At 40.2% G+C, this 15,129-nt stretch overlaps 1 protein-coding gene across 1 annotated transcript; it reads left to right on the top strand.

Annotated features, from left to right (window-relative positions):
- The first annotated feature begins 11,565 nt into the window (after window positions 1-11,565).
- On the top strand, window positions 11,566-12,270 carry LOC117332312 (KH domain-containing protein 3-like). The gene has a single exon (XM_033891197.1). It carries the CDS (start codon window positions 11,566-11,568, stop codon window positions 12,268-12,270), a length of 705 nt encoding a protein of 234 aa, XP_033747088.1.
- The last annotated feature ends 2,859 nt before the right edge of the window (window positions 12,271-15,129 follow it).

The raw sequence follows: 15,129 nt of genomic DNA, 5'->3' as shown, positions 1-15,129 counted from the left end.
TTATAACGAGTTATCACTGTGTTAGTAGAGTTTTAACAAGTTATCACTGTGACAGATGAGTTATAACGAGTTATCACGGTGACAGATGAGTTTTAACGAGTTATCACTGTGACAGATGAGTTATAACGAGGTATCACTTTGACAGATGAGTTATAACGAGTTATCACTGTGACAGATGAGTTATAACGAGTTATCACTGTGTTAGTAGAGTTTTAACAAGTTATCACTGTGACAGATGAGTTTTAACGAGTTATCACTGTGACAGATGAGTTATAACGAGTTATCACTGTGTTAGTTGAGTTTAAACGAGTTATCACTGTGTTAGTAGAGTTTTAACAAGTTATCACTGTGACAGATGAGTTATAACGAGTTATCACTGTGTTAGTAGAGTTTTAACGAGTTATCCCTGTGTTAGTTGAGTTATAACGAGTTATCACTGTGACAGATGAGTTATAACGAGTTATCACTGTGTTAGTAGAGTTTTAACGAGTTATCCCTGTGTTAGTTGAGTTATAACGAGTTATCACTGTGACAGTCGAGATAGAACGAATTATCACTGTGACAGATGAGTTATAACGAGTTATCACTGTGACAGATGAGTTATAACGAGTTATCACTGTGACAGTCGAGATAGAACGAAGTATCACTGTGTTAGTAGAGTTTTAGCAGTTATCACTGTGTTAGTAGAGTTTTAACGAGTTATCACTGTGACAGATGAGTTATAACGAGTTATCACTGTGACAGATGAGTTATAACGAGTTACCACTGTGACAGATGAGTTATAACGAGTTATCACTGTGACAGATGAGTTATAACGAGTTATCGCTGTGTTAGTTGAGTTATAACGAGTTATCACTGTGACAGATGAGTTATAACGAGTTATGACTGTGACAGATGAGTTATAACGAGTTATCACTGTGACATATGATTTATAACGAGTTATCACTGTGTTAGTTGAGTTATAACGAGTTATCACTGTGACAGATGAGTTATAACGAGTTACCACTGTGACAGATGAGTTATAACGAGTTATCACTGTGACAGATGAGTTATAACGAGTTATCACTGTGTTAGTTGAGTTATAACGAGTTATCACTGTGACAGATGAGTTATGACGAGTTATCACTGTGACAGATGAGTTATAACGAGTTATCACTGTGTTAGTTGAGTTATAACGAGTTATCACTGTGACAGATGAGTTATAACGAGTTATGACTGTGACAGATGAGTTATAACGAGTTATGACTGTGACAGATGAGTTATAACGAGTTATGACTGTGACAGATGAGTTATAACGAGTTATCACTGTGACAGTCGAGTTTTAACGAGTTATCACTGTGACAGATGAGTTATAACGAATTATCACTGTGACAGATGAGTTATAACGAGTTATCACTGTGTTAGTAGAGTTTTAACAAGTTATCACTGTGACAGATGAGTTATAACGAGTTATGACTGTGACAGATGAGTTATAACGAGTTATCACTGTGGTAGTTGAGTTATAACGAGTTATCACTGTGACAGTCGAGATAGAACGAGTTATCACTGTGCTAGTAGAGTTATAACGAGTTATCACTGTGACAGATGAGTTTTAACGAGTTATCACTGTGACAGATGAGTTATAACGAGTTATCACTGTGACAGATGAGTTATAACGAGTTATCACTGTGACAGTCGAGATAGAACCAATTATCACTGTGTTAGTAGTGTTTTAGCAGTTATCACTGTGTTAGTAGAGTTATAACGAGTTATCACTGTGGCAGATGAGTTATAACGAGTTATCACTGTGTTAGTTGAGTTTTAACAAGTAATATCTGAAGTAGTCATGTTATAACAATTGATACTTGCAGTTGTGGAGTTTTAGCGAGTTACCCCTTTGATATTTAAGTTATAATGAGTCATTTCTGTTGTAGTCGAGTTATAACGAGCAATATATGTGGCTGTCGAGTTATAACGAGTAATGTCTGTGGCAGTCGAGTTATAATGAGTAACCACTGTGATAATCAATTTTAGATATAGCAATGGAACCGAATTAAGATATAATTAGCAATCGAACTTTCTATGTTAAATGCGACTAATGTTTCAAGGTTCTCTATGTATTCAGTTTAGGGGACATTGGTGGAAAGCTTATTAGATATGCTTCTGTAAACACAAAATGATCCAATCGCCCTTCCTGGAGAAATCCCACACAGCAACCCTTATATTGCGGTAACTTTGGTGGGTGACGCCGCTGTCCTATATTTCGCCCTATTTTAAAAGCTGCTAGTGTCATTATATAGCGCCGTCCCACTGAAATGTCATGACCTGCACACCGATAGTGTGGTACCTGCTATTATGACTACTAATCCTCCCTACCGCACCGATTTAATACTAACTATCGAAACGGGGTTCGTCACTTAACCCTGTCTGTCCTCAAACGATACCTGTAAGTTCATACACCCCAAATCCTTCCTCACACTGGCTCAATGCCAAAAGCGAGATTGATACATCCATCGGGATGTTTTCTCTCTTTGTATGTGGTTAAAATGACCTCTTGGAGATGAAGGTTTGTTGTTTAGTACTGAAGTATCAATCAGTAATATTGTCTTGTGTCGAGCAAGGTGTAATTGACAGGTGTTTAGTGTCCACAGCCGTTCCCTGTATACATTTACCTGTATGCAATAAAATCTGTAAGAGAGAGGCATCTATACTCTGAAATGATTGGCAGGCAAAATGTGCAAAAAACCGTAATAGGTGCGACATAAACACATCATTTTATCACGTGCAGCATGTTCGTTCTTATCGCGGTTATTTTAGGCGTCGTAACCGAGACGCGATTATCGTACAATTGGTGTAATACTCGTACGAGTAGGACATAAACGGTGATCGAATCTCCTCGTTTTGTACTGAATTGATGACAGCACGATTGCCGGTGATTAATGCTATATAACTGAATCAATTACAACTAATTAATCACACATGTTATTTATCTGTCTGGTACATTTAACTGTGTATTTTACAATTCTCTGACAAATCCGCACCAGGGTTATTATACTCTGTGACTTGTAAATCGTGAGAGATACACAGTACGCGGACATCCATCATCGAACAGAGGAGATGATTGTTCTAGCAAACACAGTTATCATTTCGAGTTGTCAACAACATACACTTTTAAAGTATAAGCGTCATATTGGTTAGAGTCATAGCGTCTTAGATGGCGAGAAACAAAAGTGTTATGAAGGATGTCGTTTGTGGGGGTTTTCACCAGAAAACGCGCAGTCTGAACGCCTTGCCAGAGATTCCGAGTGACAAACACAAAACTGATTTTGTAATTAAGAATACTTTATGTCATGCATCTTTTCTGTGTAATTATGTTAATCTTTATCAGATTTGCATCAGTAAAGTGAACATCTGAATTCATAAACCAAATCGTTTCCATATGCCTTGTAATGAAGCTACCGTGTGTACAATACTTTACCCTTGTAATGAAGCTACCGTGTGTACAATACTTTACCCTTGTAATGGAGCTACCGTGTGTACAATACTTTACCCTTGTAATGAAGCTACCGTGTGTACAATACTTTACCCTTGTAATGAAGCTACCGTGTGTACAATACTTTACCCTTGTAATGAAGCTACCGTGTGTACAATACTTTACCCTTGTAATGGAGCTACCGTGTGTACAATACTTTACCCTTGTAATGAAGCTACCGTGTGTACAATACTTTACCCTTGTAATGGAGCTACCGTGTGTACAATACTTTACCCTTGTAATGAAGCTACCGTGTGTACAATACTTTACCCTTGTAATGAAGCTACCGTGTGTACAATACTTTACCCTTGTAATGGAGCTACCGTGTGTACAATACTTTACCCTTGTAATGAAGCTACCGTGTGTACAATACTTTACCCTTGTAATGGAGCTACCGTGTGTACAATACTTTACCCTTGTAATGAAGCTACCGTGTGTACAATACTTTACCCTTGTAATGGAGCTACCGTGTGTACAATACTTTACCCTTGTAATGGTATCGTTGTTGTAAACCGGATATGGAGATTTCATAACAACTTTTCATGTTATCTTAAACAGTTTATGCAATTTCTATATACAATTTTATATAATTATATATGTGCCTATGCAATAAAGTCAGTTAACTCAAACAAATGGATTTTATTTAAGGTCAAGTGGTAACAAATAGCAATATACATTACGACAAATCATTTCTATGGTAACAACGGGACCACCAATATCTCCATGCGCTGGCGCCTCGTTAGTATTTATAGAAAAAATCGTCCTTATTCCTACTATACCAACAAAGTGTAAAGCTTGAAGATCGCACGATTCATCGACTATGGAACGGAAGAAGGCTATCTACCTTAAAGCTGCTTTTAAACGAACGGTCTGATTAGTCGACAAGTATACTTAGAATTGTTTACAGAGCTGTCGACCAATCAGATATCCCGTTGCAAAACAGCTCTAAAAATGTAGCCTACTTCCGTTCCACAGCCTTTGCATCCTCAGCTATCACGACCGCTTTTGGTCCATTTCCCACGGTTTTCTGTGAAAAATCCGTTACCAGTCAAAGGCATCAGATGTACTTTCGACGGCATATCGATAAATGGGAAGTCGCGGGATGAGAGTAAAAAGTAATGTATCCGCCATCTTGTTGTTCTCCTAGTAACGTTTGTGACGTAGTATCCCCTTCGTGTTAAGAATAACATGCATTGATATTTAAGAATTCTAAACCAAGGTACGTTACTGAAGTTTACGTGTATTTGATATTTAAGTTGGATTGAACTTGGATTCAAAGTGCATCGGTTTTTTGTTTTCTATAATACTAACCTGATGCAGACGTCTGTGCTAGTCTGATTGGAGGGCCCAACCTGGTCATAACACTAACCAAGGTTGTAGGGCTTAGCCTTGTCATATGACTAAGTCTGGTCATAGGAATAAGTCTGGTCGTAGGAATAAGCCTGGTCGTAGGAATAAGCCTGGTCATAGGAATAAGTCTGGTCGTAGGAATAAGCCTGGTCGTATGGCCTAGCCCGGTCGTAGGAATAAGCCAGGTCGTAGGAATAAGCCCGGTCGTAGGAATAAGCCCGGTCGTAGGAATAAGCCTGGTCGTAGGACTAAGCCCGGTCTTAGGAATAAGCCTGGTCGTATGGCCTAGCATTTGGTAGAACTAAACTTGGTGGTAGGACTAAGCCTGGTGGAAGGCCTAGGAGGACTATGCCTGGTGCTAGGGCACTCATTTGAACATCGGCGAATATATAGATCTGAAGTCATTCACAACTACAAGTGTAAACTAAAGGAGAATGAGATGCATTATCACATAATTATAACAAACTGTGTCCATAAGCTCTATAACTCACTGGACTCAACGGACACATGCACTACAGTCAGTGAGTTACCGATTTATAACAGGGGAAATTGTCCGAATTAGCCCGACAATCATACTATATATAACGGGGAAAATGGTCCGAATTAGCCCGACAATCATACTATATATAACAGGGAAAATGGTCCGAATTAGCCCGACAATCATACTATATATAACAGAGAAAATGGTCCGAATTAGCCCGACAATCATACTATATATAACAGAGAAAATGGTCCGAATTAGCCCGACAATCATACTAAATTGTATATATTACGGGGAAAATGGTCCGAATTAGCCCGACGTGAGGTGTGAGACGGTGTTGATGACCTGCTAACCCCGTGGATTTTCCTCAAGCGTACAGGTATACTACATGTACGTACGAGCAGGTGTGATTAGCGTTATTGTCTCCGTCCATTGGAACAGACACCACAGGGAGGTCAGGGAATGTCTTTTCTGAAATCAATTCCTCAATGAACACACCCAGTGGTCATTGGGGTTCCCTTTGTGGTGTTACAATCGCATACCTTTGTTTAAAAACTCCCTATAAGCATTTTGTCTATGTCCTGGCAGGTAGTCCAGGGGTCTTTTGGTAGAGCTTTGAGGTCGGAGAGTCCGCTCGCGTGACTAAGACCACACTGTCCCGTAATCGCTGCTAAACATCTCCCCGGTAACGACATTTTTACCATCCGACTGATATCAATCTCGCTGTTACTTGGCACTTTGTGGAATATTTTCTAGTATAAGAGCAAGCCTCCTGGTGTAACGTCATACTGTGCTGAAATGCTACTGTTTGGAAACGTTGAGAGTATCCTACGTAAGAATACAGAGAGGGTAAGTCCGAGTGGTCATTGTAGACAGGTGTGGTTATACTGGTCACATGACTTAGTACAGGTGTGGTTATACTGGTCACATGACTTAGTAAGCCAATAGAAGAGTAATGCGAGTGTCACCAGACCTTGTATCTGACCAGACAGCTTACCCGGTAAGTCTCTAGAGTCAGACTGTCACAAAATAGATTTTCTTGTCGCATTGTAAAAATATTAAAATATTCTAAAAACACGCTTTTATTCAATAATAGATATGTTCGAAAGTTTTAAATAAAAAATCAAACGCTCGAACGCAATAATTATACCACGTATTCATATATCTATAATACCTTAACCCAAAACGGCATGTTATGTTGGTACATTATATCGTCTATTTGTTGTTGTGCTTATGTTAATCTGCAAGTTTCCTGCGAATACGTGGTGGTTTAGAACGCACGTGCATGCATGCGTTGTTTTTCAAAATTGTTTTCCAGACAGACCTACAGTAGGCACTAATCCCTATAGAGATCGTTTCGTACACGAAGTTAAATGTAAACAAATGAATAAATGTTTCCGTGCATATGATTTAGATAAAAATAAAACCTCTCGCGCATTTCTCTTCTACATTATACGTTACGTGGAGAGATGAGTTCTTCATCTACCAATTAAATCTTGTTTCAGGCAGTAGAATTCGGAACTCTCAAGCGAATACCGAGCGAAGATTGCCAATGACCTTTATTTGTTAACATCAACGAATATAACGTATTTTATAAAGCGTATGTATGTATAGTCTGCGGGATAAACAGGTATTGCGCACAGGAATCCTGAACACTAATGTCAGTCCCATTTACACTGTCTAAAATACACTTTACCAACAACAGTTACACGTGTTATCGCCGACCCAGTGTCTAAAAATAGTATATACATGTACATCCGTACTGATATTTTTGAATTATTAATGATTTATTTGAAAATTATTTATTTCATTCAGTATACTGTTGACAAATTTGGTGCAGGATACTTGACAAAGTCTGACTTTTGATTAGTGTATGCTTCTTCGTGTTGCAAATGAATAAGGCATGTGGATTGTTAAAACATGTTCGTTTCAGAATCTGAAACATTATTCAAATATTGACTTTATTTAGGTTGATACACGGAATTATTAACCTTTCGAATGTTAACGATTCCTTGTATTAACTTAAAACAAAGTCAATAACTGTTTTATTATATGAATCAATACCTTATACATGAAGTACAGTTTTTGCAATATTAGTTCTGAATTAAACACGAGGAGTAATTAAGATTAACAATATTGATATTTATTAGAAAATATACATCTGATAAAAAATAACAAACGCGAGAATGGTATCGAGTTCTTGTCATTAAATTGAAGCTTTTTGTTTACCATTACAGACATGGCCGCTGTAATAGTACAGTAATCATATTTCGCAGCTTCACTCAAAGACATTTAGTCCTAACAGTTGAGATTTCAGAGTTAACGTCATCACCATTTTCCGCTAAATAATCTCGAAATATCTTCACCTTTGTCTCCCTGCCGATTTTGGTGTTGTTTCCATGTTTGTTTGCAAAGTTATTGTCTAAATCTAAGCTAACTATTTCATTTGTAGATCGGTATCCGAAATACAGTCAAGACGTTTCTTGCCATGCCGGGCAGTATAGTTTCGTCAACCATTTTGTTTACAATGGTTACAGTCTGATAATCGACAATAACCTTGTGATCGGTCAAAAAATGCTGAAGACGCGGAAATACCAAGTTAATTTTTAGTCCGAGATTAAATGATTAACACACCTTCCTATCATCCGTGACACCATGGCTCACCAGGGCTTCGCTGCCACGCATTTATCATCTAGTGGCTCATTGAAGAAAGTTTTTGTTTTGAATAGCCTTTCAGTCCTGGAGGTCAGCAGTCAAGGTCATTGTTACTGTAGTTAGAAAATTATTTGGATGTTGACCATATCAAATCGAATCGATCATTTTTAATATGGTATTGAAGTTCCGACGGAAGTTGTAACAAAAACGTAAGAAAGGCGCTTCTCAATCAGTGAAGCGGTGGCAGAGGTCAATGCTCTCTAGTTTACATGTTCCCAACGTCAGGAGAAAGAGAATTTTGATTTGTCAATAAAACGTGACGTCATCCATGGTAACGGCGCGTCCAAAGTGGCACCGCCGGATCTCCATGTAAAGAATTTCAGAATATATGTAATACGAAGACCGGTATACAGCTGTAACTATAGCAATGGGACAGATGTACAGCTGTTTACTATAACAATGGGACAAATGTACCGTTGTTAACTATAACAATGGGACAAATGTACATCTGTTTATTATAACAATGGGACAAATGTACATCTGTTAATTATAACAATGGGACAAATGTACATCTGTTTATTATAACAATGGGACAAATGCACATCTGTTCATCATAACAATGGGACAATTGTACATCTGTTAATTATAACAATGGGGCAAATGTAGAGCTGTTAATTATTACAATGGGACAAAATCTATAACATTGCAACTTATGCCAAATTTTAATTTAAATCTGGATTAGGGACCACAAACGGGATTTTTTTTGGTGTTGTATAATCTAATTAAAAGATGTTTTAAAAGTAAGAGAAGATTATATTGTTGTTTAGTCGAATACGCCAAAGCTTTTGATTTGATTGACAGAGCTAACGTTTGTAAACTAAAATGATAAAACATAACATTCGTGGTTAATGTGAACTATAATAATTAAATCCACGTTTGAAAATGTTAAATCTTGTATAATGGGAGAGGGGGTAATTGAATATTACATTACCAGTTTATTACAAGAGGAAATATTGTCTCCAAGTCTCCTACTGTTGATTATTTTGAAATGCATTGTTTTAGAGAGCATTGTCTATCTATAGGCGCCCAGATGGTAATTTTTTGTTCATAATGTATACAGACGATACTGTGTTCCTAAAAACAACACACGAGGGTTTACAATCAATGTTCAGCTTCCTCCACTTTTATACTAGTAAATGGGAACTGTCTGTCAAAATAAGGAAACAAAAAATAGTCTTCAGAAGTAGTGGAAATCTTCACCTTCAAGAGAGCTGTTTTTAATCGGAGTCAATTAGATATTATAGTTCTATTAAATTATCAAAGATTTTTTTTTTCATAATAATGGTACTTGTTACATACATATAAGCATGTCGAGGATCAGAGAAGAACATCCTATTTTCTTAGCAAAGTACTTAAGATGGACATTTGTAAATATGATATTAAACTCAAGGTTCTGTCTTTGTTACTTATGTTAGAGGTGTACGTAGTTAGAGTTCGGAAATCTGGGGTTTTCACAAGGTGCCCTTAAATGACCCTGGCTGTTAATAGGACGTTAAGCAAAAACAAACAAACAAACAAACAAACAAGGTGCCCGATGTTGAAAAGGTTCATACCAACTTTTGTAATAAAATATCGTGGTTGTTAAGTAAAATGTTAATAAGAATTTGGTTTATTATGAGTTAGGATGACTACACTTCTATGTAACTAGAAAACTTGGTATGTAATACGACAAGCTATGTTAAATTGGTGTATAATGTTATCGAACGGATATTTTATGATATACATGTGCAGGAGATGATGGAAAATATAACTAATGATTCGGGAGTGTTCGTATGCCAGTGTCGGACTCTATAGCCGTCGTTCTCACCTGTCGGTAAAATGGAACAGGTCCGGCTGGGTGTCCGACATTGTTACGTACTATGGTAATCCATTTTTCTGGTTATCATCATCACGTTGAGTAATCTCTTACCCATTTCTGTCTGCACATGACGTCATGGTTATTTAATCGTGACTAGTCAATAAAGATGTAATGATAAACAATTGGATTAGTCTGGTACTGGTGTACCAAGGTCTACAGGCACAAACCTGGTCGGGGGGACTTCACCCACCTCTATAGAGGACCAGAAGCCCGGTCCTATAGCGGTGCACCCTTTACCCACCTCTATAGAGGACCATAACCCCGGTCCTATGGCGGGGCACCCTTTACCCACCTCTATAGAGGACCATAACCCAGGTCCTATAGCGGTGCACCCTTTACCCACCTCTATAGAGGACCATAACCCCGGTCCTATGGCGGGGCACCCTTTACCCACCTCTATAGAGGACCATAACCCCGGTCCTATAGCGGGGAACCCTTTACCCACCTCTATAGAGGACCATAACCCCGGTCCTATAGCGGTGCACCCTTTACCCACCTCTATAGAGGACCATAACCCCGGTCCTATGGCGGGGAACCCTTTACCCACCTCTATAGAGGACCATAACCCCGGCCCTATAGCGGTGCACCCTTTACCCACCTCTATAGAGGACCATAACCCCGGTCCTATGGCGGGGCATTCTTTACCCACCTCTATAGAGGACCATAACCCCGGTCCTATAGCGGTGCACCCTTTACCCACCTCTATAGAGGACCATAAGCCCGGTCCTATGGCGGGGCACCCTTTACCCACCTCTATAGAGGACCATAACCCCGGTCCTATGGCGGGGCACCCTTTACCCACCTCTATAGAGGACCATAACCCCGGTCCTATAGCGGTGCACCCTTTACCCACCTCTATAGAGGACCATAAGCCCGGTCCTATGGCGGGGCACCCTTTACCCTCCTCTATAGAGGACCATAACCCCGGTCCTATGGCGGGGCACCCTTTACCCACCTCTATAGAGGACCATAAGCCCGGTCCTATGGCGGGGAACCCTTTACCCACCTCTATAGAGGACCATAACCCCGGCCCTATAGCGGGGCACCCTTTTCCCACCTCTATAGAGGACCATAACCCCGGTCCTATGGCGGGGCACCTTTTACCCACCTCTATAGAGGACCATAAGCCCCGGTCCTATGGCTGTGCACCCTTTACCCACCTCTATAGAGGACCATAACCCCGGTCCTATGGCGGTGCACCCTTTACCCACCTCTATAGAGGACCATAACCCCGGTCCTATAGCGGGGCACCCTTTACCCACCTCTATAGAGGACCATAACCCCGGTCCTATGGCGGGGCACCCTTTACCCACCTCTATAGAGGACCATAACCCCGGTCCCTATGGCGGTGCACCCTTTACCCACCTCTATAGAGGACCATAACCCAGGTCCTATGGCGGGGAACCCTTTACCCACCTCTATAGAGGACCATAAGCCCCGGTCCTATGGCGGTGCACCCTTTACCCACCTCTATAGAGGACCATAAGCCAGGTCCTATGGCGGTGCACCCTTTACCCACCTCTATAGAGGACCATAACCCAGGTCCTATGGCGGTGCACCCTTTACCCACCTCTATAGAGGACCATAAGCCCCGGTCCTATAGCGGTGCACCCTTTACCCACCTCTATAGAGGACCATAAGCCCGGTCCTATGGCGGGGCATTCTTTACCCACCTCTATAGAGGACCATAACCCCGGCCCTATAGCGGTGCACCCTTTACCCACCTCTATAGAGGACCATAACCTCGGTCCTATGGCGGGGCACCCTTTACCCACCTCTATAGAGGACCATAAGCCCGGTCCTATAGCGGTGCACCCTTTACCCACCTCTATAGAGGACCATAACCTCGGTCCTATGGCGGTGCACCCTTCACCCACCTCTATAGAGGACCATAAGCCCGGTCCTATGGCGGGGCACCCTTTACCCACCTCTATAGATGACCATAAGCCCGGTCCTATGGCGGGGAACCCTTTACCCACCTCTATAGAGGACCATAACCCCGGTCCTATGGCGGTGCACCCTTTACCCACCTCTATAGAGGACCATAAGCCCGGTCCTATGGCGGGGCACCCTTTACCCACCTCTATAGATGACCATAAGCCCGGTCCTATGGCGGGGAACCCTTTACCCACCTCTATAGAGGACCATAACCCCGGTCCTATGGCGGGGCACCCTTTACCCACCTCTATAGAGGACCATAAGCCCGGTCCTATGGCGGGGCACCCTTTACCCACCTCTATAGAGGACCATAAGCCAGGTCCTATGGCGGTGCACCCTTTACCCACCTCTATAGAGGACCATAAGCCCGGTCCTATAGCTGTGCACCCTTTACCCACTCCTACAGAAGACCTCTAGCCCTCTCCAGCCCCAGGACCAAACGCTATCTGTATTACATTCTTTCTCTCTTTAACTGGTCGTATTATTCATACCTGGTCATTAAACATTGTACCAATAGAGATTTTCTGAATGGAATTGATGACCAGTCAAATGAAATCTTCAGGCTGGCGAAGTTACTACTTTTTTTGTATGATTTCGGATATTTCGTATCCAATGAAGTCTACACTCACCTCGGTTCTCCGACCTTGGCCTTCTTTTCAGGCTTCTGGTTATCCACGGTACTTTGGCGGGGGAGGGATGTTTTATATGGAGATAAGCTTCTAAAATAATGGAGTGCACGTGTAATACGTGTTAGTTGGCCACATCGGACAGGCACGGGTTGCAGTGATGGGGAGAGCGAGCTATGTACAATGTAGATACGCCGCAAATTATAACAGGGATGCGGTAAAGTTTTTGACAAGGCCCCAGTTATTCAAAGGCTGATAAGCATTCTTCGGTCTCTGCCTACTTTCCTAAGTTAAGGAAGGATTCACACACACAGGTTTTGAAGAAAATGAAATTTTCACTAATCACCTTTTGAACAACTGGGCCCTGGTGGCTGTCGGTGGTGCATGGAGATCACACTACCCGCCTTTTAACAAGGCGACCGCAGTTCGACTGCCCGAACTTGAAAAGGTACTAGGGTCTCAGAGCTGTAGAGCTATAGATTCATTTCAAGATAAACAAGAAATATCTTTAAAAAAGATAAACGGCATAGTTTCAATGCTGGTGGTTATAATGTAAACCTGCTGGTGAAATAAATCAACGAACTAATGCGTTTCAGCACGGATAACAAAATTAGTACAGTTTGAATCATTTTTGGTGGTAATAAGACTGCATTTGAATCAGGAATATAATTCTATTAATGTGTCATTTGAAAAGATACATCAACCTATTCAGCTTGCATTCTTAACTTTGTTTCGTTTTTAACTGCATATCTGCATTTTGCATTTACCTCTACAATGACCAATCACATACTTCATCTTGACCAGTAACGCCACCTGGCGCGTCATATCTGGGACCAAAAGAATATTATACGGCTATGCCGAAAAAGAATCGATGTTTCTGTTTAAATCAAATCAAATCAGGTCAACCAAACGCTCGCACTACCTGCTATAGACAGTTATGAGCATAACGGCATGGTTATTTTGTGCAATGTGTCTGATCCACATGAGTTGTCTGTTCTCCTGAAATTAACAGGTAGCTTGACAAATAAAATGTCAAAAACAAGAATGGATGACCATGATACATATCCACAATTGGTCAAGTTACTTCTGATCCATTTCACCGGAATAGTGATTTATATGCTTGCAAAATATCACTGGATTTCCCATTTATATGAACCTTAAGGCCTATTGGCCTCTTGTTTACCGAAGTAGGGCGGCGTGCAATGTACTACAATACGTTACGAGTGTGAGGGAGACAGACTATTAACACATATTTAATTACGGACTTTGTTGCATGACCCCGAAATAGAGTGTTAATGTTCGTGTCGGTTAATGTAAGCGGCCCGTACTCTCAAGTTGGGAGGTAGATTTATGTCTAGATAAGAAATTGAAATTGTAGATTCATATCCATACCTTGGATTATTACATAACACTGAAAACTTTAGTAAGGCGAAAAAAGAAATTAACGGGCCAAGCTCAAAATGCGTTATTTTCAGTACATAGGAAAATCAGAAATATCAACTTACCTGTTGATCTACTGTTTAAACTATTTGATACACTGATTGTGCCTATATTGTTATATACATAAGAGATTTGGGGTTTCAATAATATTACCAGCAAAGAGACAATATATCTAAGATTATAAAAAAAAGTTCTTGATTTACGAAAAGGTACCCCTAATTACATATACGGTGGATCAGGGCGCTTCCCATTGGGAAATATATTTAGAAAAGGTCTCCCTAATTATATGGTATATGGTGGACCAGGACGCTTTCCATTGGGAAATATAATTTAGAAAAGGTACCCCTAATTATATGGTATATGGTGGACCAGGACGCTTCCCATTGGGAAATATAATTTAGAAAAGGTACCCCTAATTATATGGTATATGGTGGACCAGGACGCTTTCCATTGGGAAATATAATTTAGAAAAGGTACCCCTAATTATATGGTATATGGTGGACCAGGACGCTTCCCATTTGGAAATATAATTAAAAGTAGAATGATTTTATTTTGGCACAAATCAGTTATAGAAGATGACAGCTTATCTAGTAAATTATATAACAATATATATGCAATGCACGAAATGCATGTATTTCATTCAAAATGGCTACAGTTTGTAAAAAAAAAACATTCGTTGACTTCGGTTTAACATAATTATTATTATTATATATGGTCATTTCAAAAATTACTAATCTAGATCGACAAAAACTGAAGCATATAGTAAAACAGAAGCTAAATGATCAGTTTATTCAAAAGTGGTTTGCGGATATCGAGAAGAGAAGTAGAGGGCCAAAGTATTTATCATTCAAATCTAACTTTTGTTTTCAGAACTATTTGACTAAATTAAATAAAAGGGATCGCAGAGTGTTTTGTTAATTCAGGGTGTAATAAAGTATAAGTCGTGTCCCGAGCCTGGATAGTGACCGCTATCTGACATGATATGCTTGTTTTTGTGCCTCTATAAATAGGACTGGTTACCGTACTGTCATGGTTCTTAATTAGATATTATACATTACTCATCTGTCTGAAATATACTCTCACCTGTCCGTAATTTAATTTGGCACCTGGACGTAATGCCCATTTCGACCTCCCCGACACCGTTTCTACTATGTATATAAAGGCGAGCGGCGATCAGACAGCAGCCTTTGCTGGACCGTCAATATGATGT

The sequence above is a fragment of the Pecten maximus genome, chromosome 8, assembly GCF_902652985.1.
Source record: "Pecten maximus chromosome 8, xPecMax1.1, whole genome shotgun sequence".
NCBI lineage: Eukaryota > Metazoa > Mollusca > Bivalvia > Pectinida > Pectinidae > Pecten > Pecten maximus.
This window is presented reverse-complemented; position numbering and strand designations above follow the sequence as displayed.

What these genes read in the sequence shown, in the direction of transcription:
- LOC117332312 (XM_033891197.1), top strand. Translation starts at nt 11,566, where the DNA reads ATGGCGGGGCATTCTTTACCCACCTCTATAGAGGACCATAACCCCGGC.